General features: G+C 50.4%; 1 protein-coding gene across 4 annotated transcripts in view; it reads left to right on the top strand.

The window, feature by feature from the left end:
- Pkd1 (polycystin 1, transient receptor potential channel interacting) overlaps positions 1 to 23680 on the top strand; it is a 50082-nt gene that overhangs the window by 14569 nt on the left and 11833 nt on the right. For 2 of the 4 annotated variants that reach the window (XM_085694725.2, XM_085694724.2), the window contains exons 2-26: positions 4061 to 4132; positions 4243 to 4314; positions 4486 to 4655; positions 4910 to 5581; positions 5697 to 5880; positions 7008 to 7228; positions 7493 to 7608; positions 8316 to 8442; positions 8740 to 8972; positions 9441 to 10193; positions 11629 to 11760; positions 11969 to 12144; positions 12457 to 12590; positions 13185 to 16807; positions 17003 to 17152; positions 18373 to 18516; positions 18600 to 18879; positions 18947 to 19160; positions 19230 to 19389; positions 19713 to 19865; positions 20590 to 20734; positions 20819 to 21439; positions 21761 to 21917; positions 22108 to 22360; positions 22468 to 22663. In XM_085694725.2, the coding sequence (XP_085550851.2) occupies positions 4061 to 4132; positions 4243 to 4314; positions 4486 to 4655; positions 4910 to 5581; positions 5697 to 5880; positions 7008 to 7228; positions 7493 to 7608; positions 8316 to 8442; positions 8740 to 8972; positions 9441 to 10193; positions 11629 to 11760; positions 11969 to 12144; positions 12457 to 12590; positions 13185 to 16807; positions 17003 to 17152; positions 18373 to 18516; positions 18600 to 18879; positions 18947 to 19160; positions 19230 to 19389; positions 19713 to 19865; positions 20590 to 20734; positions 20819 to 21439; positions 21761 to 21917; positions 22108 to 22360; positions 22468 to 22663 (9158 nt within the window). Of the gene's footprint in view, positions 1 to 4060; positions 4133 to 4242; positions 4315 to 4485; positions 4656 to 4909; positions 5582 to 5696; positions 5881 to 7007; positions 7229 to 7492; positions 7609 to 8315; positions 8443 to 8736; positions 8973 to 9440; positions 10194 to 11628; positions 11761 to 11968; positions 12145 to 12456; positions 12591 to 13184; positions 16808 to 17002; positions 17153 to 18372; positions 18517 to 18599; positions 18880 to 18946; positions 19161 to 19229; positions 19390 to 19712; positions 19866 to 20589; positions 20735 to 20818; positions 21440 to 21760; positions 21918 to 22107; positions 22361 to 22467; positions 22664 to 23680 lie in introns of all 4 variants that reach the window. The other 2 variants (XM_085694723.2, XM_085694722.2) reach the window with 1 other exon arrangement.

The raw sequence follows: 23680 nt of genomic DNA, 5'->3' as shown, positions 1-23680 counted from the left end.
ATGTTGGGTGCCGTTTGTGGGTGGATTTTTCTCCCTCGCCTGCCTGCTTCCAAGTAACCACACAGAGACTTCTTATTAATCATGTGCTTCCCTGAGGCTTGTTTACCTCATCTATGAACTGTCCATCCTGCTTTCCTGTGTCCCATGTCTCCTTGCATCTCTGTCCTCCTCCTTTCCAGTGTGCCTGGAAATCCTACCTAGCACTTACCCCCTCCCCCTTTTTTTTTTTTACTTTTATATTTTGGTTATTTTTGAAACAGGGTCTCTCTACATAGCTCTGGCTGTCCTGGAACTCGCTCTGTAGACCAGGCTGGTCTTGAACTCAGAAATTTGCCTGTCTCTGCCTCCCATGTGCAGGGATTAAGCCTGGCAAGGTGCTTCCTCTTGAGTTTTCTCTCTCCATTTCTGGAGAGAGAGATGAAGGAAATCCTTTGCAAGAGGCATGTTCCTTTTTTTTTTTTTAAAAGATTTATTTATTTAATTATGTGTATAACATTCTGCCTCCATGTATAACTGCATGTAAGAAGAAGGCACCAAATCTCATTATAGATGGTTGTGAGCCATCATGTGGTTGCTGGGAATTGAACTCAGGACTTCTGGAAGATCAGCCAGTGCTCTTAACCTCTGAGCCATCTCTCCAGCCCAAGAAGCAAGTTATTGTTGAGATATCATCATCACCAAAAAATTAACTACAATCTTGTGGAGAATTCGAGACTGTAGAGTGGTGTATAGACCTGGAAGGACCCAAAAGTGTCCACTGAGTCATGGTGATACAGGGTCTCCTGTACCAGAAGCCTCACTGGACATTGGGTTATGTATGCAAAGAGAGCCCAAGACATGGATGACAGGTTGACTGAGGGTTATCAAGACTCTGAAGGTGGAGAGTAGCAGGTTTTTTGGTAGAGCTTGACACTGGAAATACCTCCTAAGATGGCCTAGTAATGCCAATGTTATTTGGTTTCATAGGTGGAGCCTAAGTTATCTGCCTCCCTATTATTAGAATTGGGGGCTAGACTTCTGACATAAAACAACCACAAATTTAGTAGATGAAAAGCATGATTACATTGTTTTCATCAGTAGTTGTCAAGTAACTATGTAAACTTTCTTTAATTCTTCCTTTTGGTTGGAGTTCTTAGCTACTGAGCTACATCACTAGCATAAAAAGGAATCGTTGGCATTTGCTGAATAGTTTATTCAGTGTTTGTAGCAAGGGTGTGGTTGGGTGGTTAGTTGGCTAGATGAAGTACCAGTGCATTTCCAAGCCTAGGTTTTAGTTACTGTTTTGAGGCACCTCACTGCATTCCTGGTACTTCTTCATATGCTGACTGTATGCACCTATCTCAGCCTTCTGAGCAGCTATCACGCCAAGTGTTTGCTGCTGCTGGAGTTCCAGCCTGTAGTTTGATTTTTTTATTTTATCCACGATCTTTTGTGTAGATGTCGCTTGTTTTGGAATGTAGTTGAGTCTGTTAGGTTTTAGTTTGTCTTTATATGGGATCTTACTCTATAGCCCTGGCTGCTCTAGAACTTCGAGCAATTCTCTTACCTTAGTTTCCACCTGTGTGTGCTACCAGACTTGGCTATGTCTCTTGTCTTTAAAAATAAGTAAATAAATAGCCTTATTTATTTATTTTTTATTTTTATGTATGTATGTGTGTGTTTTGTGAGTCTGCCATGTATATACAGGTTCCTGGAAGCCAGAGGTGTGGGGTCCCCTTGGGCTGGAGTTACAGGCAGTTGTAAGCTGCCAACATGAGTACTAGGAACCAAATTTGAGTTCTCTGAAAGAGCAGCTAGTGTTCTAAATTGCTGAGTTGTCTCTCCAGTCCCATTCTCTCTTGTCTTGATGCTTTGTTTTTGTGCTTGCACAGGTTTATGCTTTGTAAATACATGCCTGTCACAGTGATAGCATGTTCTGGCCCCATCACAGGTTGCAGGTGACTTGAGTTACAAGGACAGACTCTGACTCTTCCCACAGTAGTTGCTCTCCTCCTCCTCCTCTCCTGAGGCTCTCAAAGGCCAATGCCTTTCTGTGATGCTTTCCTCTCTGTCAGTCTGTCTGCTCCAATTTACAGTACAGTAGAAAGTGGCAGTTCATGTTCCACATTCCTTTATCTGTTACAGTGTGTTTTTATTTTACGTATATGTTTTTTTTTCCTGCATGTATTTCAGTGACCCGCATGTGTGTAGTGTCCACAGAGGGCAGAAGAGGGCATTGGACCCCCTGGAACTAGAATTACAGATGGTTGTTAGGCACCATGTGGATGTTGGGTACTAAACTTGGGTCCTCTGCAAGAGCAACAAAAACTCTTAACCTCCTCTGAGCCATCTCTCCAGCCTCAACATTTCTCTCTCTGTCTGTCTCTATGTGTGTGTGTGTCTGTCTGTATAGGCCAAAGGGACAACTTCAGCTGTCACTCCTTAGGAATACTGTACACTTGCCAGGTGTGGTAGCACACACTTTTAACCCTAGCACTTGGGAGTGGTGGATCTCTGTGAGTTTGAGACTAGCCTGATCCATGTAATGAGTTCCAGGACAACCAGGGCTACATAGTGAGACCCTGTCTCGAGAAAACAAAACAAAGGAATGTTGACCATTGTATTTTGAGGCAGGGTCTCTCATTGGTATGAAGCTTGTATAATTAGGGCAGGATGCCTAGCTAACACATCCTAGGGATCTGCCTGTCTTTTTATCCCTAGTGTTGTATTAATATGCACTACAACAGCTGGCTTTTTTATGTGGATTTTGGAGGACCAAGCTCATATCCCCCAACAGGTAGTTTATGGATTGAGTTATCTCCCTGGCCCATGTTCCATTCCCACATTTCTTAATTCTGACTTTTATTGCCTGTATACAAACTTTCATAGCATTTTTTTTAAATTTAAGTCTGGGGTGTCTTTCCTCCATTTTTTTCATGTGTATGTGGTATATGTGTACAAATATGTGTAGAAATGCTATAGGTTGATGTTATCTTCCTTGGTCACTCTTCCATCTTTTTTTTTTCTTCATTTTTTGAGACCGGGTTTCTTTATGTTGCCCTGGCTAGCTGTTCTTGAACTCAGAGATCAACCTGCCTCTGCCTCCCAAGTGCTGAAATTATTCTCGTCCTTCTTTCCCCTTCCTTCCTTCCTTCCTTCCTTCCTTCCTTCCTTCCTTCCTTCCTTCCTTCCTTTCTTTCTTTTGAGACAGGGTTTCTCTGTAGCTTTGGAGCCTGTCTGAAATTCACTTTGTAGACCAGTCTGGCCTCAAACTCATGGAGATCTGCCTGTCTCTGCCTCCCAAGTGCTGGAATTAAAGGCCTGTGCTGCATTGCCACTCTTATATCTTACTGAGACAAGGTCTCTCAACCAAACCTAGAGCTTGCCAATATGGCTAGCCAGCATTTATGAGGGTTCTGGGGATCAGAACGCCAGTCCTCTTGCTGTTGAGGACTTTAACAATACTGAGTGCTTTAACAATCCTGAGCCATCTCCCCACCCCTGAATTGAAGGTTTTGATAGTTTGTTTGGGGAGATGTGTTATTTGCTATCACTAGAACTGTGGTACAGGTTATCCAGCAGGATTCTTCCTCATTCATCGCATCTTTGTGCCCCCAGTGCATCTGGGGAACATCTTGAAGACTCTCTCTTCTACTGCCAGCTAGGTTCCCCAGCTCTAGTGAACCCTGAATCTCATGTAAAGGGTGTGCATAACCAGACCTTGATGATGTGGGACTCTTCTGTTGTACTGGAGACAGACCAAGGCTCTCCTTTGGGAGAAGGGCAGCAGGGGCCACATGGGAGGCGTTTAGGTCAGTTATTCTCTGTGGCCCTGCTGTGTGGTCCTCAGTACAGGGCCTAGGTGTTTAAAGAATTCTGTGGTCCTTAGCTCTTCTACCTCAGTTTCCCCAGATTGTTTCTCATGTCTTTCATGAGAAACGCTCTCCTGTGGCTTGAGAGAATGGAGGGCTTGTGGGGTGAGAAACCATAGCTTTTGATGCTGGGAAGCTCCTGGTGAGAACCAGGTATGCCCTTGACTAGCCCAGAGTTCCTGTCCTGACCACAGCCACTTGTTTCTCAGAGACCTGTCCCACAACCTACTCCAGACGCTGGACACTGGACTCCTGGTGAACCTCTCGGCACTGGTGGAGCTGTGAGTGTCCCCTCCCTGTTATGCCTGCCACACTAAAGGTTACTCAGGGCAAGCAGGAAGTGCTACCTGTCACCAAAAGGTCACACCTTGTCCAATCTTCTTACTTGCAGGGACATAAGCAACAATAGGATTTCTACATTAGAAGAAGGAGTGTTTGCTAATTTATTTAATTTAAGTGAAATGTAAGTTGCTTTGTTTTTAGTGGGTATCAGTAACTGGTCTCTTATACCCAACACCTCCTCTGTCCTCTTGCCCTGTTCCGTTCTTCCTTCCAGTTTTGAGAGCTGTGGGCAGTGGGAGGTTGATCTGTATCCCTGCTGTCCTGGTACCCCACACCTGCCCCTCCCCTGCAGAAACCTGAGTGGGAACCCATTTGAGTGCAACTGTGATCTGGTGTGGTTGCCACGCTGGGCAAAGGAACAACAGGTGCATGTCGTACAACCTGAGGCAACCACGTGCAGTAGGCCCATTCCACTGGCCGGCCAACCTCTCCTCAGTATCCCCTTATTGGACAGTGCCTGTGGTGAGTGCAGGGGATGTGGGACAGAAGGACAGGGATGATACTGTTTTCCTTACTGGGAGAGTGGAGTTACCGACCTGGTGGCTGATGAGGCCCAGGGAAAGACATACATGGGAAGATAGTGGCCAGATATGATCTAGAAGGCCTCTTTGGGGGTGGGGGCTCTACCATGGAGAGTTAAAGAGAGATGATGAGGAAACAAGATGCAGCCAGGAGAAGGTAAGGCCCTAGGACCCAATGCATTTGTCTGTTCCCAGGTGAGGACTATGTGGCCTGCCTCCCCGACAACAGCTCAGGCACTGTGGCAGCAGTGCCTTTCTTCTTTGCTCATGAGGGGCCATTGGAACCTGAGGCCTGCAGTGCCTTCTGCTTCTCAGCTGGTGAGAGCCTTGCGGCCCTCTCAGAACAGAACCAGTGTCTCTGTGGGGCAGGCCAGCCTTCCAACACTTCTGCAACCTGCTTGTCCTGGTGTTCCAGCATCTCGCTGTCCCTCAGCTCTGCCTGTGGGGGCCCCACTTTGCTCCAGCATATCTTTCCTGCCTCCCCAGGGGCTGCCCTGGTGGGGCCCCGTGGACCCCTGGCCTCTGGCCAGCCAGCAGACTTCCACATCACTTCCCCTCTGCCCATCAGCTCCACACGCTGGAACTTTGGAGATGGCTCCCCTGAGGTGGACATGGCTGGCCCTGCTGCCACCCACTCCTATGTACTACCTGGGGGCTATCACGTGACAGTTGTGCTGGCCTTGGGGACTGCCTCAGCTCTGCTAGAGACAGAGGTGCAAGTAGAAGTGGCACCTACTGTCCTGGAGCTTGTGTGCCCATCCTCAGTGCACAGTGATGAGAGCCTTGAACTTGGCATACGGCACCGTGGAGGCTCAGCCCTCGAAGTCACCTATAGCATCCTGGCCTTGGATAAGGTGCCTGCTCAAGGTGCTTACCCTGATTCACCCCTCATGCTTCCTCTTCTATGCTGGGGTAGGGTAGAGCCTGCTACTCTAGCCTCAGGCATACCTTGATGTCTTGTTCTTTGCTTATCATCCCCTAGTGGTGCACCCACTCTGCCCCTCAGACACAGAGATCTTCCCTGACAATGGGCACTGCTACCGCTTGGTAGCAGAGAAGGCACCCTGGCTGCAAGCACAAGAGCAATGCCGGACCTGGGCTGGAGCTGCTCTGGCCATGGTGAACAGTCCTGCTATTCAACAATTCCTGGTCTCCCAGGTTACCAGGTACTTGCTCCAAACTCTAGTAGAGCCAAAGTGGGTAGAGGTTGCTGAGGATGCTGGGTGTGGACTGAGTCTGAGGCCTGTAGAAGCTCAGGAGGTGAGCTGGGAGCAGCTGGGCCTTTGTGTCCTGCCCCACAGGTGGCCATTGCTGCCAGCTCTGCCTGCATAAAGGTGGGTGTGGATGGGGCAGCTTCTCTAAACACTTATGGGAAGTGTCACAGGTTGAACTAGGTTCAGGCCCCAGGTCTTTCCTGACCCTCTAGTGGAGGGCCCTGGGTCCTGCTGCCTGGACTGGTTCTTGGTCACCACCAGGATATATTTTCTCCTCCTCATACCCCTATGCTCACCACCCTCTGATACACAGTGAGTCACAGTGCTAGTCATCTGTGGAAAGCTTGTCAGGCTCCTGTGCCTTGTCCAGGCTTGTAGGGACATATACTGAGACCCTACAGTCTTCTGTGTCAGGGTGGGTGGTAAGGGTGCACTTCTCTTCTCTTAGGAGTCTGTTCCCTGGGTGGGGTGGGAACTCCTGTCTTAAGGGTCACTACACATCCTTTATATTGCCTGTGCTGAGAAGGGGAACTAGAGGTCCAGAGTGGTTAAGAACCCTCTCCAGAATCATCCAGGTAATGAGTGACGGTGACCTTACATGAAACCAGGCCTCCATTATGACTCCCCACCTGTGTACCACTGTGTGTACTTGTGCATATATATTCCTGTGTATATGCCTGTGTCCAAACTGGTCCATGAACCTCTAAACCTTGCCTCTAGAAGGGCCTTTCTGCCTTGGTAGAACTATCAGGTAGTACCCATATGTGAGACAGTCTTGATCCTCTGCTCCAGCCCTCAGAGTTTCCCTTTAGGACAAGGTCTGGTGGCCCACGATCCTGAGCAAAATCTGAGGTCTCCTAAGAAGAGCTGGTCCTATACATGTGATTCTGGTTGAATGTGGCTTATGGGACTGGGGTTCATTGCTGGGTCCTTGCTGAGTAATGTTTCTGAGGCTATATCACCTCCTGGAAAATGAGAGTGATATGACCCATCTGCCAGGGTGTTGTGAGGAGTGTATCCCCAGAGGTAAGGTATAACTGCTCCCTGATGGTCTGGCCCTCCCTTGAATCTGCCCTCAGGAGCCTGGATGTGTGGATCGGCTTCTCATCTGTGGAGGGGGCAGAGGAAGGCCCGGATCCTCAGGGTGAGGCCTTCAGCCTGGAAAGCTGTCAGAACTGGCTTCCAGGGGAGCCACACCCAGCCACAGCAGAGCACTGTGTGCGTCTGGGGCCTGCTGGGCAGTGCAACACAGACCTGTGTTCGGCACCACATAGTTATGTCTGCGAACTGAGACCTGGAGGTATGGACTGCTGTGTGGCAGGAGCTACCCTTCCCTGTTCTTACCTTCTCAGGCTCGGTATTGACCATGTGTTTGCTGAATGTTTGTTCTTGTGCCTGGGTTGGGGCTGAACCAGAAGAAATAAAGACAGAAGGAATAAGATAAGAGGAGGGGGCAGATGGTTCTGACAGGTGACTCAGCCCTAGGTCCAGCCCCAACCTGTATATTTGCCCAGTGTCACCTCTGCCTGGCCCTGGTATCCATTGCATACATACCTACCCCTAGGACCTGTGTGGGATGCTGAGAACTTTCTTGTGGGAGTGTCTGGTGGAGGCATGTCCGGACCCCTGCATCCACTGGCACAGCAGGAAACTCTCCAGGACCCCCTGCAGCCCGTGGAGGTAGGCCAGACCTTCCGTGTTCTAGTACCCAAAGACCTTGCATTTTTGAGCTCCAGAGGCCTTAAATTGCTGTCTTCAGTAATCAAGTTGGGGGCTGGGGATATGGTACAGTAGTAGAGCAGTAGTCTAGCATTAGTGAGGGTCTGAGTTCAGTTCCTAGCACCCTAACCCTTTAAAAACAACAACAGCAAAACCAACCCTCAAAACTGGTTTTGGTAGAGGTTAAAAATTAGTGCAGGGCTGGAGAGATGGCTCAGCGGTTAAGAGCATTGCCTGCTCTTCCAAAGATCCTGAGTTCAATTCCCGGCAACCACATGGTGGCATACAACCATCTGTAATGAGGTCTGGTGCCCTCTTCTGGCCTTCAGGCATACACATAGACAGAATATTGTATACATAATAAATAAATAAATAAATAAATAAATAAATTTTATTTTAAAAAAATCATTAGTGCAGCCAATCTGACATTTAGAAAAATGATGAGATGAGACAAGCATCTCATTCCATTATCTGAGAAGTCTTGCTGTGTAGCCTGGGCAGGTCTTGAACTCATGATCTTGCTTTAGTCTCCCTGTTGTTCACAGATGGTTTTGATCTGATTTTTCTTCTCAAGTGATATGAAATGAGGTTTATGGTAGCCTTGAGAGGGCTATGCTTACACCTCAAGGGGTAGATCTTTTGAGCTGAGGCAGTTCCATCTCCTCCAGGTCATGGTGTTTCCTGGCCTGAGCCCTAGCCGTGAAGCCTTTCTCAGTGCAGCAGAGTTTGAGACCGTGGAGCTTAAAGATCCTGTCCAGCTGCGTCTGCAGGTGTACCGTCCCTCAAGAGGAGCAGGTGGGGTTCATAAGGAATAGGAACTGGAGATTAGGTGGACTTTCTGAATTCTCTAATGCCTTCTTATCCCAGCTTCAAGATAGACTGATGGCAGGTTCTGCAGAGTTGCCAACTCCTGTTTCCTTATCCCAATGATAGATTGGGTAGTGCCTGCTTGGGCATGGGTCTAGTGGCAGGGGAGTGACGATGGAAATGAGGAACTTCTTATCCAGGTCTGGTTTTGTACTGGGTAAGAGGGGAATCCTTAATAGTAGCTTGTTAGTGATCAGGCTCCTGACATCCTTCCTCTCCCAGCAGTGGCCCCAGAAGGCAGCAGTGAGCCTGACAACAGAACTGAGCTAGCTAGCAAGTGTGTGCCCAAGGAACACTGGTGTCCTGGAGCCAATGTCTGTGTACCTTCTGATGCCTCCTGCAACCCTCATGTCTGCATCAATGGGTCTATGTCAGGGCTGAGACTTCCCAGAGCCAACTACACGCTATGGAAGGAGTTCCTCTTCTCTGTGCCTGCAGGGCCTCCCACACAATACTTGGTATGTGTCCTGGTGTGGGCCTGTATGTCTCTGACTGCCCAGGATCCTGGTCTCTCATCAGATACTTTGCAGGCTTCTTGTGTGTGTCCAACAGCCTTGCCTTAATGCTCTTGCCTGTATCCTGCTTCAAAGCCCCTGTCTTATCTCCTTCTCAGGGTCTCTGTCCTTGTGTTATCTAAGGGGGAACTCTTGTTCTCCCTTGGAGCAGCTACCTGCTTTCTATCTTTCTATCCCTGAGAAAGTTCTTTTCACCTGTGGCAGTCCCTCTTGCTACATCTTCCTTGTGCATGTTCCCTGTGTTAACAATGTCCTGTTTGTCTAAGCCATGAGTGCCTTGGAGCAGGGACTCCATGAAGTACCATTGACAGTGCTGAGACCTCAGATGGGTGTCCTGTCCACTCTCTCTCAGTTGTTCCTGTGGTCTTTTATCATGGGGACACGATACAATACTGCTTCCCTCTTTTATAGGTTACCCTCCATGGACAGGATGTCCCTGTGTTCCCTGGTGACCTCATTGGCATACAACATGATGCTGGCCCAGGTACCCTTCTGCACTGTCCCCTGGCTTCCAGCTGTCCTGACCAAGCCCTGTACCTTTCTACCAATGCATCAGTTTGGCAGACCCACCTGCCTATTCATCTGGAAGAAGCTTGGAGTGGCCCAGCCTGCTCCCTACAGCTGCTCTTGGCCACAGAACAGCTCACACCCCTGCTGGGCGTTGAGTCTAACCCTGGACTACAGCACCCTGGGCGCTATGAGGTCCGGGCTACAGTGAGCAACAGTGTGTTCAGGCACAATTTGTCCTGCAGCTTCAATGTGATCTCTCCAGTGGCTGGACTAAGAGTCATTCACCCTGTTCCTCTTGATGGCCACCTCTACGTGCCAACCAACGGCTCAGTTTTGGTGCTTCAGGTGGACTCTGGTGCTAATGCCACCGTCACAGCTCATTGGTTTGGGGGCAACATTAGTGCTCCCTTTGAAGATGCCTGCCCTCCTGAGGTGGATATTCTCAAGCATGACTGCACTGAAGAGTCTAATGGCACCCTATTCTCAGTGTTGGTACTACCTAGGCTTACAGAAGGGGATCATGCCATGGAGATTGTAGCACAGAATGGAGCCAGCCAGGCCAATATCAGCTTGAGGGTGACAGCTGAGGAGCCCATCTGTGGCCTCCGTGCTGTGCCAAGCCCCGAGGCCCGAGTGTTGCAGGGCATCCTGGTGGTAAGTGTGGCCTGCTACCTAGCCCTCTAAATGATGAAAACAGGAATCCTCCCTTTGAGGAAGCCCTTCAGCTGTCCTCCAAGGATGACAGTTTCTATTACATGCTTTCCATGTGAGACCTGCTGGGGAGCCCTTGTCTACTTAGTGATTATATCTCTCTTAGTGGTGCTGGGGATGGAACCTAGGGACTCATACATGGAAGGCAGGTTTTATTGCTGTGAGCTGCACCCGGGCACCATTTAGAAATTTGTGCTTTACTGAAAGTCTCAGCTAGAGCAGCTGCTCTGCAGGCTCTCTCAGGCTTTTCTATATTCCAGATTTTTTGTTTGGTTTGATTTGGTTTGCTTTTTCAAGACAGGGTTTCTCGGGGGCTGGAGAGATAGCTCCATGGTTAAGAGCACTGACTGCTCTTCCAGAGGACCCAGGTTCAATTCCCAGCACCCACATGGCAGCTCACAACTGTCTGTAACTCCAGTTCCAGGATACCCGGCACCCATGGCAAAACATCGATACACATAAAATTAAAGAAATAAATAAATTAGAAAAAAAAAAAGACAGGGTTTCTCTGTGTAGCCTTGGCTGTCCTGGGTCCTGGAACTCACTTTATAGACTAGGCTGGCTTCGAACTCACAGAGCTCCACCTGCCTCTGGGATTAAAGGCCTGAGCCACCACAACCAGGCTGTTCTTCAGGTTTTTCAGGTTTTATGAAACATTCATCACACTTGACTCCACTCTTAACTGAGTCTCTATGAATCCCCATGTGTTTCTGGGCTATCTCCTGCGCTTGTAGCTACCTGATGCATGTACCTGTTGAAATGGGACCTGAAGCCTCAGTGGGTAACTGCCAGCTACCTTAGTACCCTAGGGGGATGGTGCTATCTCCTCATCTTGGACATGCCCACCCATGTTAACCAGAAGACATTGAAAGGGCCATTTCTAACCAGGCGGTGGTAGTACACACCTTTAATCCCAGCACTTGAGAAGCAGAAGCAGGCAGATCTCTGAGTTTGAGATCTGCAGAGCTCTACAGAGGGAGTTCCAGGACATCCAAGGCTACACAAAGTTACCTTGTCTCAAAAAAACAAAACGAAGGAAGGAAGGAAGGAAGGAAAAAATGAAGGAAGGAAGGGAGGGAGGGAGGGGGGGAGGAAGGAAGGAAGGAAGGAAGGGCTGTTTCTTTCCATCGCCTATGACTTGTCCAGTTGTATGCTTTGGCTTCCCCTGTGGATATACCTGTTCTGTACTGACCTGGGTCAGCAGCCAAGAGCATGGGTGTCTTGCAGTCAGGGCTCAGCTGGTAGACCTGCATTGTCCACTCTGCACCACACACAAAATTCTCCAGTAAGTCTGAGGGGGACAGATGGGGCTGGGGTAGAGTCAGCTCCAGACTGGGGCAAAATCATAGCTTTGGCCAATGTCATGTCATTTCTCTAGCGGTACAGCCCCATGGTGGAGGCTGGCTCGGATGTGACCTTCCGATGGACCATTGATGATAAACCATCCCTGACTTTCCACAACACTGTCTTCAATGTAATCTACCAGAGTGCTGCCATCTTCAAGCTCTCGGTAGGCAGGGGCCAATGGAGGGTGGCATGGGGTCCTGGGATATCTGGGTGCTCACTTTGCCTTCTGTTCTGCTTTGCTTTGCCCCTGAGGACGCTGCTGCAGCTGTGGGTGAGTGTGGGGAGGCTGCTGAGTCGGGGCTCGAGGCCTTTCACCCATTGGTCTGTCCTTGCTGCCTCTGGGCCATACCCACTGATGCCTGTCTCCTCAGCTGACAGCCTCTAACCACGTGAGCAACGTCACTGTGAACTACAATGTCACTGTGGAGCGGATGAACAAGATGCGGGGGCTGTGGGTATCTGCAGTGCCTTCTGTGTTGCCTCCCAATGCCACACTGTTACTGACGGGTGGTGTGCTGGTGGACTCAGCTGTGGAGGTGGCCTTCCTGTGAGTGCCTCTGGGCCTAGAGAGGGGGAGTGGCTAGCTGAACAGGGCCTGGGTTGGGGCTGGCATCAGGTTCTCATTTCAGCCCCTAGCATTTATCCTGGAATCCTGGCTCAGAGCTGCAATTTCCTCTTCTCTTGGGAGTACTGGTGGGTAGGACCACATGAGGGGCAGAGATCCTTGTATGGTAGAGCCAACATAGTATCTTGAACCCATGAACCAGGAAAGAATGATTATAGAAGTTGCATTCAGAGCCGGGGGCACCCTATCTACTCATCTTGCTTGCTTACTGTCTGCCTACTGCTGCCCTGGCAGGTGGATCTTTGGGGATGGGGAGCAGGTACTCCACCAGTTCAAGCCTCCATACAACGAGTCCTTCCAGGTCCCGGACCCCACAGTGGCCCAGGTGCTTGTGGAACACAATACCACGCATATTTACGCCACCCCAGGTGAGGGGTGGGGCCATTGCCTTTCAGGTCCTGAGCTTAGACAGCCCACCTTTGGGTATAACATCCTATATCACTCCCACTTTGACCTAGCCTGGGTTGGTGGTGGGGATAAGTCCTTACTTGGGTAAAGGAGGGGCACTTAGACATTGAGGACCGGGGTGGGTTGACAGGGTCCCCAAAGCCTCAGTATGTATTTGCCAGGAACTGGGTCCTCTAGTCTTCAATTTCAGCCTGGGAGAGTAAGATGGGGTCATTGTTTAATTATTTTAAAAGCTCCTGAGGCTGCACACTGTAATATCCCCACTCCACCACTTGGCATGTAGTATTCATGCCATGTACTCGCTCCTGCTTGTGCTGGTATTTTCTTCCATGTTCACCTTGTGCAGCTGTGTGTTAGAAATGGTCGTGCCCATTCTCTTGCTCATTCTGGACCTTTAGGTGTTCTGCCCTGTACGTGGCCTGTGTATGAACACCTACCGGGCCTGATCCAAGAGCATAGCAGTTGAAGCTTTGAGAAAGACTGTCCTCATGCAGTAGCAGGTGCTAGGTGGGGATTCTGTGAGCAGGAAGTCCCACTTGGGCCTGTCTCCACAGGTGAGTACAACTTGACCGTCGTTGTGTCCAATACCTATGAGAACCTGACGCAGCAGGTGCCCGTGAGTGTGCGCACTGTGCTCCCCAACGTGACCATTGGCATGAGCAGCAACATCCTGGTGGCCGGCCGACCCATCACTTTTTCTCCATACCCACTGCCCTCAGCTGATGGTGTCTTATATACATGGAACTTTGGGGATGGATCTCCTGTCCTAGTACAGAGCCAACCAGCACTCAGCCACACCTACAACAAGACGGGCACCTACAGAATCATTTTGGAGGTTAACAACACAGTGAGCAGTGTGACAGCACATATAGACATCCATGTCTTCCAGGAGTTGCGTGGCTTGACTGTGTGTTTGAGCCCATCTGTGGAACAGGGAGCCCCCATGATAGTCAGTGCTACTGTTGAGTCAGGTGACAACATAACATGGACATTTGACATGGGCGATGGCACTGTATTCACAGGCCCTGAGGCTACAGTGCAGCATGTGTATCTGCGGGCCCAGAACTGCACAGTGACAGTAGTAGCAGCCAGCCCTGTTGGCCACTTGTCCCAGAGTTTGCATGTGCAAGTGTTTGTCCTGGAGGTATTACGCATAGAACCCTCTACCTGCATCCCCATGCAGCCCAGTGCCCAGCTTATGGCCCATGTCACTGGGAACCCTGCCCATTATCTCTTTGATTGGACCTTTGGGGATGGCTCCTCCAATGTGACTGTCTATGGGCATCCAATAGTGACACATAATTTCACACGGAGTGGCACATTCCCACTTGTGTTGGTCCTGTCAAGCCATGTGAACAAGGCACATTACTTTACCAGCATCTGTGTGGAACCCGAGATACGCAACATCACCCTGCAACCTGAGAGGCAGTTTGTGAAGCTTGGGGATGAAGCCTGGCTGGCTGCCTACTCTTGGCCACCATTCCCCTACCACTACACCTGGGACTTTGGCACTGAAGATATTACCCACACCCATACTGGGGGCTCTGAAGTGACATTTATCTACCAAGAACCAGGCTCCTACTTGGTGATCGTCACTGTGTCCAACAACATCTCTGCCACCAATGACTCTGCTTTTGTGGAGGTACAGGAACCTGTGTTAGTCACTGGCATCAGGATCAATGGCTCCCATGTGCTGGAGCTGCAGCAGCCTTATCTGTTCTCAGCAGTGGGCAGTGGGAGCCCTGCCACCTACCTGTGGGAACTGGGAGATGGAAGCCAGCAAGAGGGCCCTGAGGTCACTCATATCTACAGCAGCACTGGTGACTTCACTGTCAGGGTGTCTGGCTGGAATGAGGTGAGCCACAGTGAGGCCCAACTCAATATCACAGTAAAGCAGCGTGTGCAGGGGCTCACCATCAATGCCAGCCGCACAGTGGTGCCCTTGAATGGCAGTGTGAGCTTTAGCACTTTGTTGGAGGTGGGTAGTGATGTTCACTACTCCTGGGTGCTCTGTGACCGATGTACGCCCATTCCAGGTGGCCCTACTATTTCCTACACCTTCCGCTCAGTGGGTACTTTCAATATTATTGTCACAGCTGAGAATGAGCTGGGCTCTGCCCAGGACAGCATCTTCATCTATGTTCTGCAGCTCATTGAGGGGCTGCAGATAGTGGGAGGTGGTGGCAGCTGCTGCTTCCCCACCAACTACACACTGCAGCTGCAAGCTGCAGTTAGGGATGGCACCAACATCTCCTACAGCTGGACAGCCCAGCAGTATGGCGGCCTCACCCTCATTGGCAGTAGCAAAAGCTTTTCACTCACTGCACTCAAGGCTAGCTCCTACCATATCCATCTCAGAGCCACCAACATGTTGGGCAGTGCCTCAGCCAACCGCACCATAGACTTTGTGGAGCCTGTGGAGTGTCTAATCCTATATGCATCCCCCAATCCAGCTGCTGTCAATGTAAGCCTCACCTTTCGTGCTGAAGTGGCTGGTGGCAGTGGTGTTGTTTACACTTGGTACCTGGAGGAAGGACTGAGTTGGGAGACTTTGACGCCATCCACCACCCATAACTTTGCTACAGCTGGCCTGCACTTGGTCAGAGTCACAGCTGAGAACCAGTTGGGCTCAGTTAATGCCACAATTGAAGTGGCCATACAGGTGCCTGTGAGTGGCCTAAGCATCAGAACCAGTGAGCCAGATAAGATCTTTGTGGCAGCTGGCTCCACTGTACCCTTTTGGGGTCAGCTGGATGCAGGTACCAATGTGAGTTGGTGCTGGACTTTGCCGGGTGGTAGTAAGCACAGCCAGAACATTGATGTGCGCCTCCCCACTGCTGGCAACTTCTCTGTGCAGCTTAATGCTTCCAATGCAGTCAGTTGGGTCTCAGCCATGTACAATCTCACAGTAGAGGAGCCCATTGTGAGCCTGGTGCTATGGGCCAGCAGCAAGGTGGTAGCACCTGGGCAGCCAGTCCACTTTCAGATCTTGCTGGCTGCTGGCTCTGCTGTTACTTTCCGACTTCAGGTTGGTGGGTCTATCCCTGAAGTACTCTCTGGTCCTCAGTTCTCCCATAGCTTTTTTCGGGTTGGAGACCATATGGTAAATGTGCAGGCTGAGAACCATGTGAGTCGGGCCCAAGCACAGGTTCGTATTTTAGTGCTGGAGGCTATTGTTGGGCTGCAGGTTCCCAACTGCTGTGAGCCAGGCATTGCCACAGGCACTGAGAAGAACTTCACAGCCCGGGTACAGCGGGGCTCCCGGGTTGCCTATGCCTGGTACTTCTCCTTGCAAAAGGTTCAGGGTGATTCGTTGGTCATTCTATCGGGCCGTGATGTCACCTACACACCTGTGGCTGCAGGATTACTGGAGATTCATGTGCGTGCCTTCAATGAACTGGGTGGTGTGAACCTCACACTAATGGTGGAAGTACAGGATATCATCCAGTATGTAAGACTTCAGAGTGGCCGCTGTTTTACCAACCGCTCAGCCCGGTTTGAGGCTGCTACAAGCCCCAGTCCCCGGCGTGTAGCCTACCACTGGGACTTTGGGGATGGGACTCCAGTACAGAATACGGATGAGTCCTGGACTGACCACTACTACCTGCATCCTGGGGACTACCGCGTAGAAGTGAATGCCACAAACCTAGTGAGTTTTTTTGTGGCGCAGGCCACAGTGACTGTGCAGGTGCTAGCCTGCAGGGAGCCTGAGGTGGAGGTGGCTCTGCCTTTGCAAGTGCTGATGCGGCGCTCCCAGCGCAACTACCTGGAGGCCCATGTTGATCTCCGCAACTGTGTCTCCTACCAAACTGAGTACCACTGGCAGATATATCGTACTGCCAGCTGTCAGCGGCCAGGACGTATGACTCAAATGGTACTTCGTGGTGTAGATGTGAGCCGGCCGCAGCTGGTGGTGCCACGGCTGGCTTTGCCTGTGGGCCACTACTGCTTTGTGTTTGTGGTTTCATTTGGGGACACACCACTGGCACGGAGCATCCAGGCCAATGTGACAGTAGCTGCTGAACGTCTGGTACCCATCATTGAAGGTGGCTCATACCGGGTATGGTCAGACACACAAGACCTGGTGCTGGATGGAAGCAAGTCCTATGACCCTAATCTGGAGGATGGTGACCAGACACCACTCAACTTTCATTGGGCCTGCGTGGCTTCAACACAGGTCAGCCATGGGGACTTAGGGTGACAGGTCCTCCCTGCCTCCTCTGCCTCATGTATCCATGTCCAGTAAGTGCCTTAGCACTTGGATTATTCTTGGGGTGGCCTTAGCTCCAGCACAGGAAAGGTCTTCTAAGCCAGGGTCTGCTTTGAGACTGATTAGAGTTCTTATACCCATTTCCGTTATTTGCTTTCATAGAGTGAGGCAGGTGGCTGTGTGCTGAACTTTGGGCCCCGTGGGAGCAGTATGGTCACCATCCCCCTGGAGCGCCTAGAAGCTGGTGTGGAATATACCTTCAACCTTATAGTGTGGAAAGCAGGCCGGAAGGAGGAAGCCACCAACCAGACGGTGGGTTGTGCCCTGCATCCCTCAGTTTAGCCCCACACCAGGACAGTACTGGTGCTCCAACCTGGTGTCTGTCAGTCATAGCTATAGTATCCCCAGGGACTGTGAGTTCTCTCTAACTTAGTGCTAATTTTGATAAATTACCAACTTAATTTTCCAAAATTACCAAATTAGCATTGCTTCTATCTGAAAATTCAGAACACAATTTAGAGTGAATTTTCAGAGGACAGGTAAGGCAGGTGGCACACTCTCGTGTAATCTAGCATTTAGAGGGAGTGGGCTAGGAAGATCAAGAGTTCTAATCTTAAAAAAAAAAGTCCTACTCTAATCTCACCAACATAATGATAATCTGTATCCAAAAACCAAACAAAATATATAACAGGGTTTCTCTGTGTAACAGTCCTAGCTGTCCTGGAACTAGCTCTTATAGACCAGACCAGCCTCTACCTCCCGAGTGCTGGGATGAAAGGTGTATGCCATCACTGCCTGGGTCCAGAACAAGATAAGTCATACAAACACTGTGGTTTGCAAAAAACAAACTTTATACTACCAGCATGAAAGGGAAATAATGAGAAGCCAAGTCCTTTGCCTGTCTAGGTAGCTGCACCCATCCACAAAGCCTGTCCTTGCTTCTGGGGGCAGCGAGCCAGTTCTTGCTCAAACATCTGCCCTGGACTTCCCATAAAGGTAAAGACCACTGTGCAAGTGATGGCCACTTCTGTTGCTGTAGGATGGGTCCTGCCAGTGTGTGTAGAGGGGTGCTGGGCTATTCTGGTGCCTCAGATTGAGGTTGTCTCCTCAGCACCAGACCTTCTCAGGTCACCTACCTGAGATAGTCCTACCAAGTAAAGTGTTCTGAAGAGGACACTCAGCAGGTCTTGCCTGACTGAGCTCACCCAGGTCACAAGCATGTCTGGGACAGGGCTATGTAAAAAAAAAAGAAAAGAAAAGAAAAGAAAAAGAAACAACTAACCTTGACTTCCTGGGTACTTTGCTTCCATCATGCACTGTCAGTGGGTTCCCATGCTTCCTACTGCTTGGCCAGCAGGGCCCTGGAGTTATACCAGATGGCAGGCCCTTCTGGATTTTGCTGCTTACCTAACTTGATTCACTCACCCAAAGATACAACCTGGAATTTGGGCCAAACAGGAGTGGCCTGGTCTAGGAAGGTTTCCAGGGTACAAGAGGGTGGAGCCTCCTTGTGACACTCTTGTCTCTTCCAGGTGCTGATTCGAAGTGGGCGAGTACCTATTGTGTCTCTTGAGTGTGTATCCTGCAAGGCACAAGCAGTGTATGAAGTGAGCCATAGTTCCTATGTGTACTTGGAGGGTCACTGCCACAACTGCAGCAGTGGCTCCAAGCAAGGGGTGAGTAGCAGTCAGATGGCAAGTCTCCTGGGAGGTACCCAGGGCACCCCTCTCACCACATCCTCCATGCTTTCATCATGCAGCGCTGGGCAGCACGAACTTTCAGCAATAAGACTTTGGTGCTGGATGAGACTACAACATCCACGGGGAGCACTGGCATGCACCTGGTGGTGCGGCGGGGTGCGCTTCGTGATGGGGAAGGCTACATCTTCACACTCACTGTGCTGGGCCATTCAGGCGAGGAGGAGGGCTGTGCCTCCATCCGCCTCTCGCCCAACCGCCCTCCACTTGGAGGCTCCTGTCACCTCTTCCCATTGGATGCTGTACGTGGTCTCACCACTAAGGTGCACTTTGAATGTACAGGTGAGTGTGGGTTACCTGGAGAGACTGGTGTGAGCCTGGACTCTGTACTAATGCTGTGTGTTCATAGGCTGGCGTGATGCAGAGGATGGTGGAGCTCCACTGGTATATGCCCTGTTGCTGAGGCGCTGTCGCCAGAGCTACTGTGAGGATTTCTGCATCTATAAGGGCAGTCTCTCCACTTACGGGGCTGTTCTGCCTCCTGGATTCCAGCCCCTTTTTGTGGTGAGCCTGGCTGTGGTTGTACAAGACCAGCTTGGTGCTGCTGTTGTTGCACTCAACAGGTGAGCTGAACCCTGGGGAGGGAACATGAGCTGACCACCACTTACTTACCGTCTACTCCCACCCTCCAGGTCTCTGACCATTGTCCTGCCAGAACCCAGTGGTAATTCTGCAGACCTCATACCCTGGCTGTATAGCCTGACTGCCAGTGTGCTGCCTGGGCTACTGAGGCAGGCTGACCCTCAGCATGTCATCGAGTACTCTCTAGCCCTTATTACTGTGCTCAATGAGGTCAGTGCATATGGACAGAAAAGGATCCCTTAGATGTGCTCTGTGAGTGGGCTGAAACCATGCACCTCAAACCAGTAACATTTCCTAAGACCTTTGAACTCCTTTGATCTAAGACCTTTGAACTCCTTCCCTATTACATACTAGGACCTTCCCAAGGTCAGCTTTCCCACAGTACCCTCTTGATACCCTGGACCCTATATATGACCTGAATTATCTTTAAATCCCTGCCCATGCCTCATAACTGTACTGTAGCACCCTTCCTAAATATCACAAGGAGGCCTGTCCTCTTCTCATGGTTCTTCTGTGTTCCCTGCCTCCTCCAGTATGAACAGGCCCCAGATATGGTATCAGAGCCCAACCATGAGCAGCAGCTGCGAGCCCAAATGCGTAAGAACATCACAGAGACCCTGATTTCCCTGCGGGTCAACACTGTGGATGACATCCAGCAGATCACTGCTGCACTGGCCCAGTGCATGGTAAGACAGGTGCAGCCTTCTGCACTATGCACAGGCCCTGAACATCATGAGAAAGGCTTCAGACTAGGAGCTCTTTATAGCCTCTGCCAGTTTCTGCAACCTCACTGTTGTCTCCCAGTGTGCGCCCACATGCTGTTCTGGTGACTATAGGAAGGAGTAGTCCAGGTATGTGCCCTCTCATCAGGCCTGTAGTCATGTCCCACTTAACTAGGCTTACCCGACAAAGCCTTATGACCTATGAGGGTTACATTTTCTAAGCTGTAGACTTGTGAGCCAAACAACCTGTATCTGATAGAAAGGCACTTTGTCAGGGTGGGATCTGTACAGGAACCAGTAGAATAGTCAAGTCCTCAGAGGACAGGGATTCAGAGAGCTCTGAGTGGAAGTTACTGTTACCATGTGTTTTCTATGCTCTTGTATGTATTTAGATTTGGACTTTAGCCAAGGCCTTGACATTTTCCTTGCTTTTAGCCATAGAAACAGATAGCTGGGGTGATTATTTTACAACTTGACTGCATCCTTGGACTGGGAGGAGCCATAGAAGTCTTTGCAAGGAAAGCCTTGAAGACTTCCATCCAGGCAGGTGCTCAGTGCAGGTTAGAGGCAGGAAGCTGCCTAGAATACCAGTCATTGTGAGGAAACAGGGCCATTTAGTGGTGTGGAGGTGGGACATAAGCATGTGTGCTGAGGATGGGTCTGGAGGCCATGCTCATCTCCCTCGAAGGTGTCCAGCCGGGAGCTCATGTGCCGTTCATGCCTGAAGAAGATGCTGCAGAAGCTGGAGGGCATGATACGCATCTTGCAAGCCGAAACTACCGAGGGTACTGTGACACCCACTACCATAGCTGACAGCATCCTCAATATCACAGGTGCACAAGCTGCCCCTCCCACTCCCTAGCCTCCCTCCAGCTCTCTCCACTTCTCAACATTCCTTACTTTCTTTGCCTGCCTAGGTGACCTCATCCACTTGGCCAGCTTGGACATGCAGGGCCCACAACCCTTGGAGCTGGGGGCTGAACCACCCTCACAGATTGTGGCATCCAGAGCCTACAACCTCTCATCAGCCCTCATGTGTATCCTCATGCGTTCCCGAGTACTCAATGAGGAACCTCTGACCCTGGTGGGCGAGGAGATTGTGGCCCTGGGCAAACGCTCAGACCCACTCAGCCTTCTGTGTTATGGCAAAACCTTGGGACCCAGCTGCCATTTCTCCATTCCTGAGGCCTTCAGTGGGGCCCTGTCCAACCTCAGTGATATAGTGCAGCTCATCTTCCTTGTGGATTCCAACCCCTTTCCCTTTGGCTACATTAGCAACTACACTGTCTCCACCAAAGTGGCATCTATGGCATTCCAGACACAGACTGGTACCCAGATCCCTATTGAGCGACTGGCCTCAGAGCGCGCCATCACAGTGAAAGTGCCAAACAACTCAGACCAGGCTTCCCAGGGCTCCCACAACTCTGCAGGCTCTACCGTTATACAGCCCCAGGCCTCAATCAGTGCTGTGGTCACCGCAGACAACAGCAACCCTCAAGCTGGGCTGCATCTGAGGATCACTTACACAGTGCTTAATGGTGTGTGTTCGGGGTGGGCACATGACTTGCCTATCCTCCTTCCATACTTGTCCCTGGGGTGGGGGTATTTATGCAGATACCATTAAATTTGCAGTCACTGGTCCTGGGGGCCTGGTCAGCACTCAGTTTTCCTGTGGCCCTGGTTCCATAAAGCCCATATACCTGTAGACACAGAGAAGCATGTGTTGACTTCCATGTGGAGGTTCTTAGAATCTTCTGCTTAGGTGACTGACCCTCAAGTCCCATGACAATAACTTGCAGGGTGCCCTTAGTGTGATGAGCTTTTTGGTGGATGTGTGATACTATGTATGTGGCCCCCAGAGCGCTACCTGTCTGAGGAACCTGAGCCCTATCTGGCTGTCTACTTGCACTCGGTGTCCCAGCCCAATGAGTACAACTGCTCAGCCAGTAGGAGGATCAGCCTGGAGGTGCTTGAGGGTGCTGATCACAGGCCTTACACCTTTTTCATTGCCCCAGGGTGAGTGTCTCCCACTGGGACCATAGAAGTGGGGGTTGCAGAAGGGAAGGAGGTGGGAGAAGGGTGAATGCAACTTGTCCTGCATTAGCCACAGGTATTTGGGCTAATTATGGAGCCAGGGCAATAGGAAGGCTGGGCATGACACTCAGGGCCTTGGAGTCTGGCGGTGACACTACTCTGTCCCTTGTAGGACTGGGGCACTGGGCAGGAGTTATTACCTGAACTTGACCAGCCATTTCCACTGGTCTGCACTGGAGGTGTCTGTTGGCCTGTACACCTCCCTGTGCCAGTACTTCAATGAAGACATGATGATGTGGAGAACTGAGGGGATTGTACCCCTGGAGGAGACTTCACCCAGCCAGGCTGTCTGCCTTACCCGCCACCTCACTGCCTTTGGCGCTAGCCTTTTTGTGCCTCCCAGCCATGTCCAGTTCATCTTTCCTGTGAGTGATGCTCCTGTCCCTAGATTTTTTCCATATTGAGAGAGCCTGGGGTCCTGAGTCCATCCTTAGAAACTAAAGTGCATAACCTGATGAGTCTTTCTTTCCAGGAACCTTCTGCAAGCATTAACTACATTGTCCTGTTGACATGTGCCATATGCCTGGTGACTTATGTGGTCATGGCTGTAATCCTACGCAAGCTGGACCAGCTGGATGTTAGCCGAGTCCGCGTCATCCCATTCTGTGGGAAGGGAGGCCGGTTCAAATATGAAATCCTGGTCAAGACTGGCTGGAGCCGAGGTTCAGGTAAGGAAAGAAAGGGGTGATTAGGGATGGGATGTGGAGTCTCCCGTGGCCTGGACTCTACAGTCTCAGTCCTGGACCCTGTCTGCTGCTTATGGGGAGCAGTATCACAAAACCAGTGCTCAGTTCTCAAAATGTTGTATTAATAAGGACTTAGCTCAGAGATAAGGAAATAGCAGATATAGAGTGTGAGTGTAGCTCAATGGCAGAACACTCACCTAGGATGCAGGGGCCCTGGATTCCAGCCACAGCACTGCACACATACAAAGAGAAGTTTATGTTCATTTGTCTTTCCTGAGAAGGACAACAGGTCCAAGAGCCAAGAAGATGCTCCTCACTTCGGAGGAGGGCAGGCCTCACGGGCACAAATTCAAATTGCTCTATTGTAACGGCTCTGCAGCCCTTAATGTTTGTTTATTTATTTCTTGGCTGGGGCAGGGTGCAGTCTCACTATGTAGCTCTGGGAGGCCTAGAACTCCCTATGTAGACCTGGCTGGCCTCTCAGAGATCCATCCCTCTGCCGCAATACTGGGATTAAAGGTAAAATGTGTGCTACCACCCCATCTGATGTTTGTTATTAACATTAAAACTTGCTATTGGGGCTGCAGAGATGGCTCACCAGGTAAAGGGACTTGCCAGCAAACCTGGCAACCTGAATTTGATTCCTAGGCCCCACAAGGTGAAAGAAGAAGCACACCCTATAGATAATCCTCTGACATCCGTATGTGCACTGTAGCTTGCACTCAATAAATAGAATATAATTTTAAAAAAAAACCAAGGTGTTTATCTGTGTAGTGGTGGAACATGCCTTTAATCCCAGCCCTTGGGAGGCAGTCAGGCAGATCTCTTGAGTTTGAGGCCAGTCTACAGAGTGAGTTTCAGTACAGCCAGAACTGAACAGAGAAACCCTGTCTTGGGGAAGAAAAACAAAAAGCTCACAAGCCTAGGCTTCATAACAAGACCCTGTCCCAGACACACGCTGGAAGTGAAAGCTTTTGGAAACTTCAGAATAGTGTGACT

This window comes from Myodes glareolus, chromosome 9, assembly GCF_982192425.1.
Source record: "Myodes glareolus chromosome 9, mMyoGla1.1, whole genome shotgun sequence".
NCBI classification, from domain to species: Eukaryota; Metazoa; Chordata; class Mammalia; order Rodentia; family Cricetidae; genus Myodes; species Myodes glareolus.
This window is presented reverse-complemented; position numbering and strand designations above follow the sequence as displayed.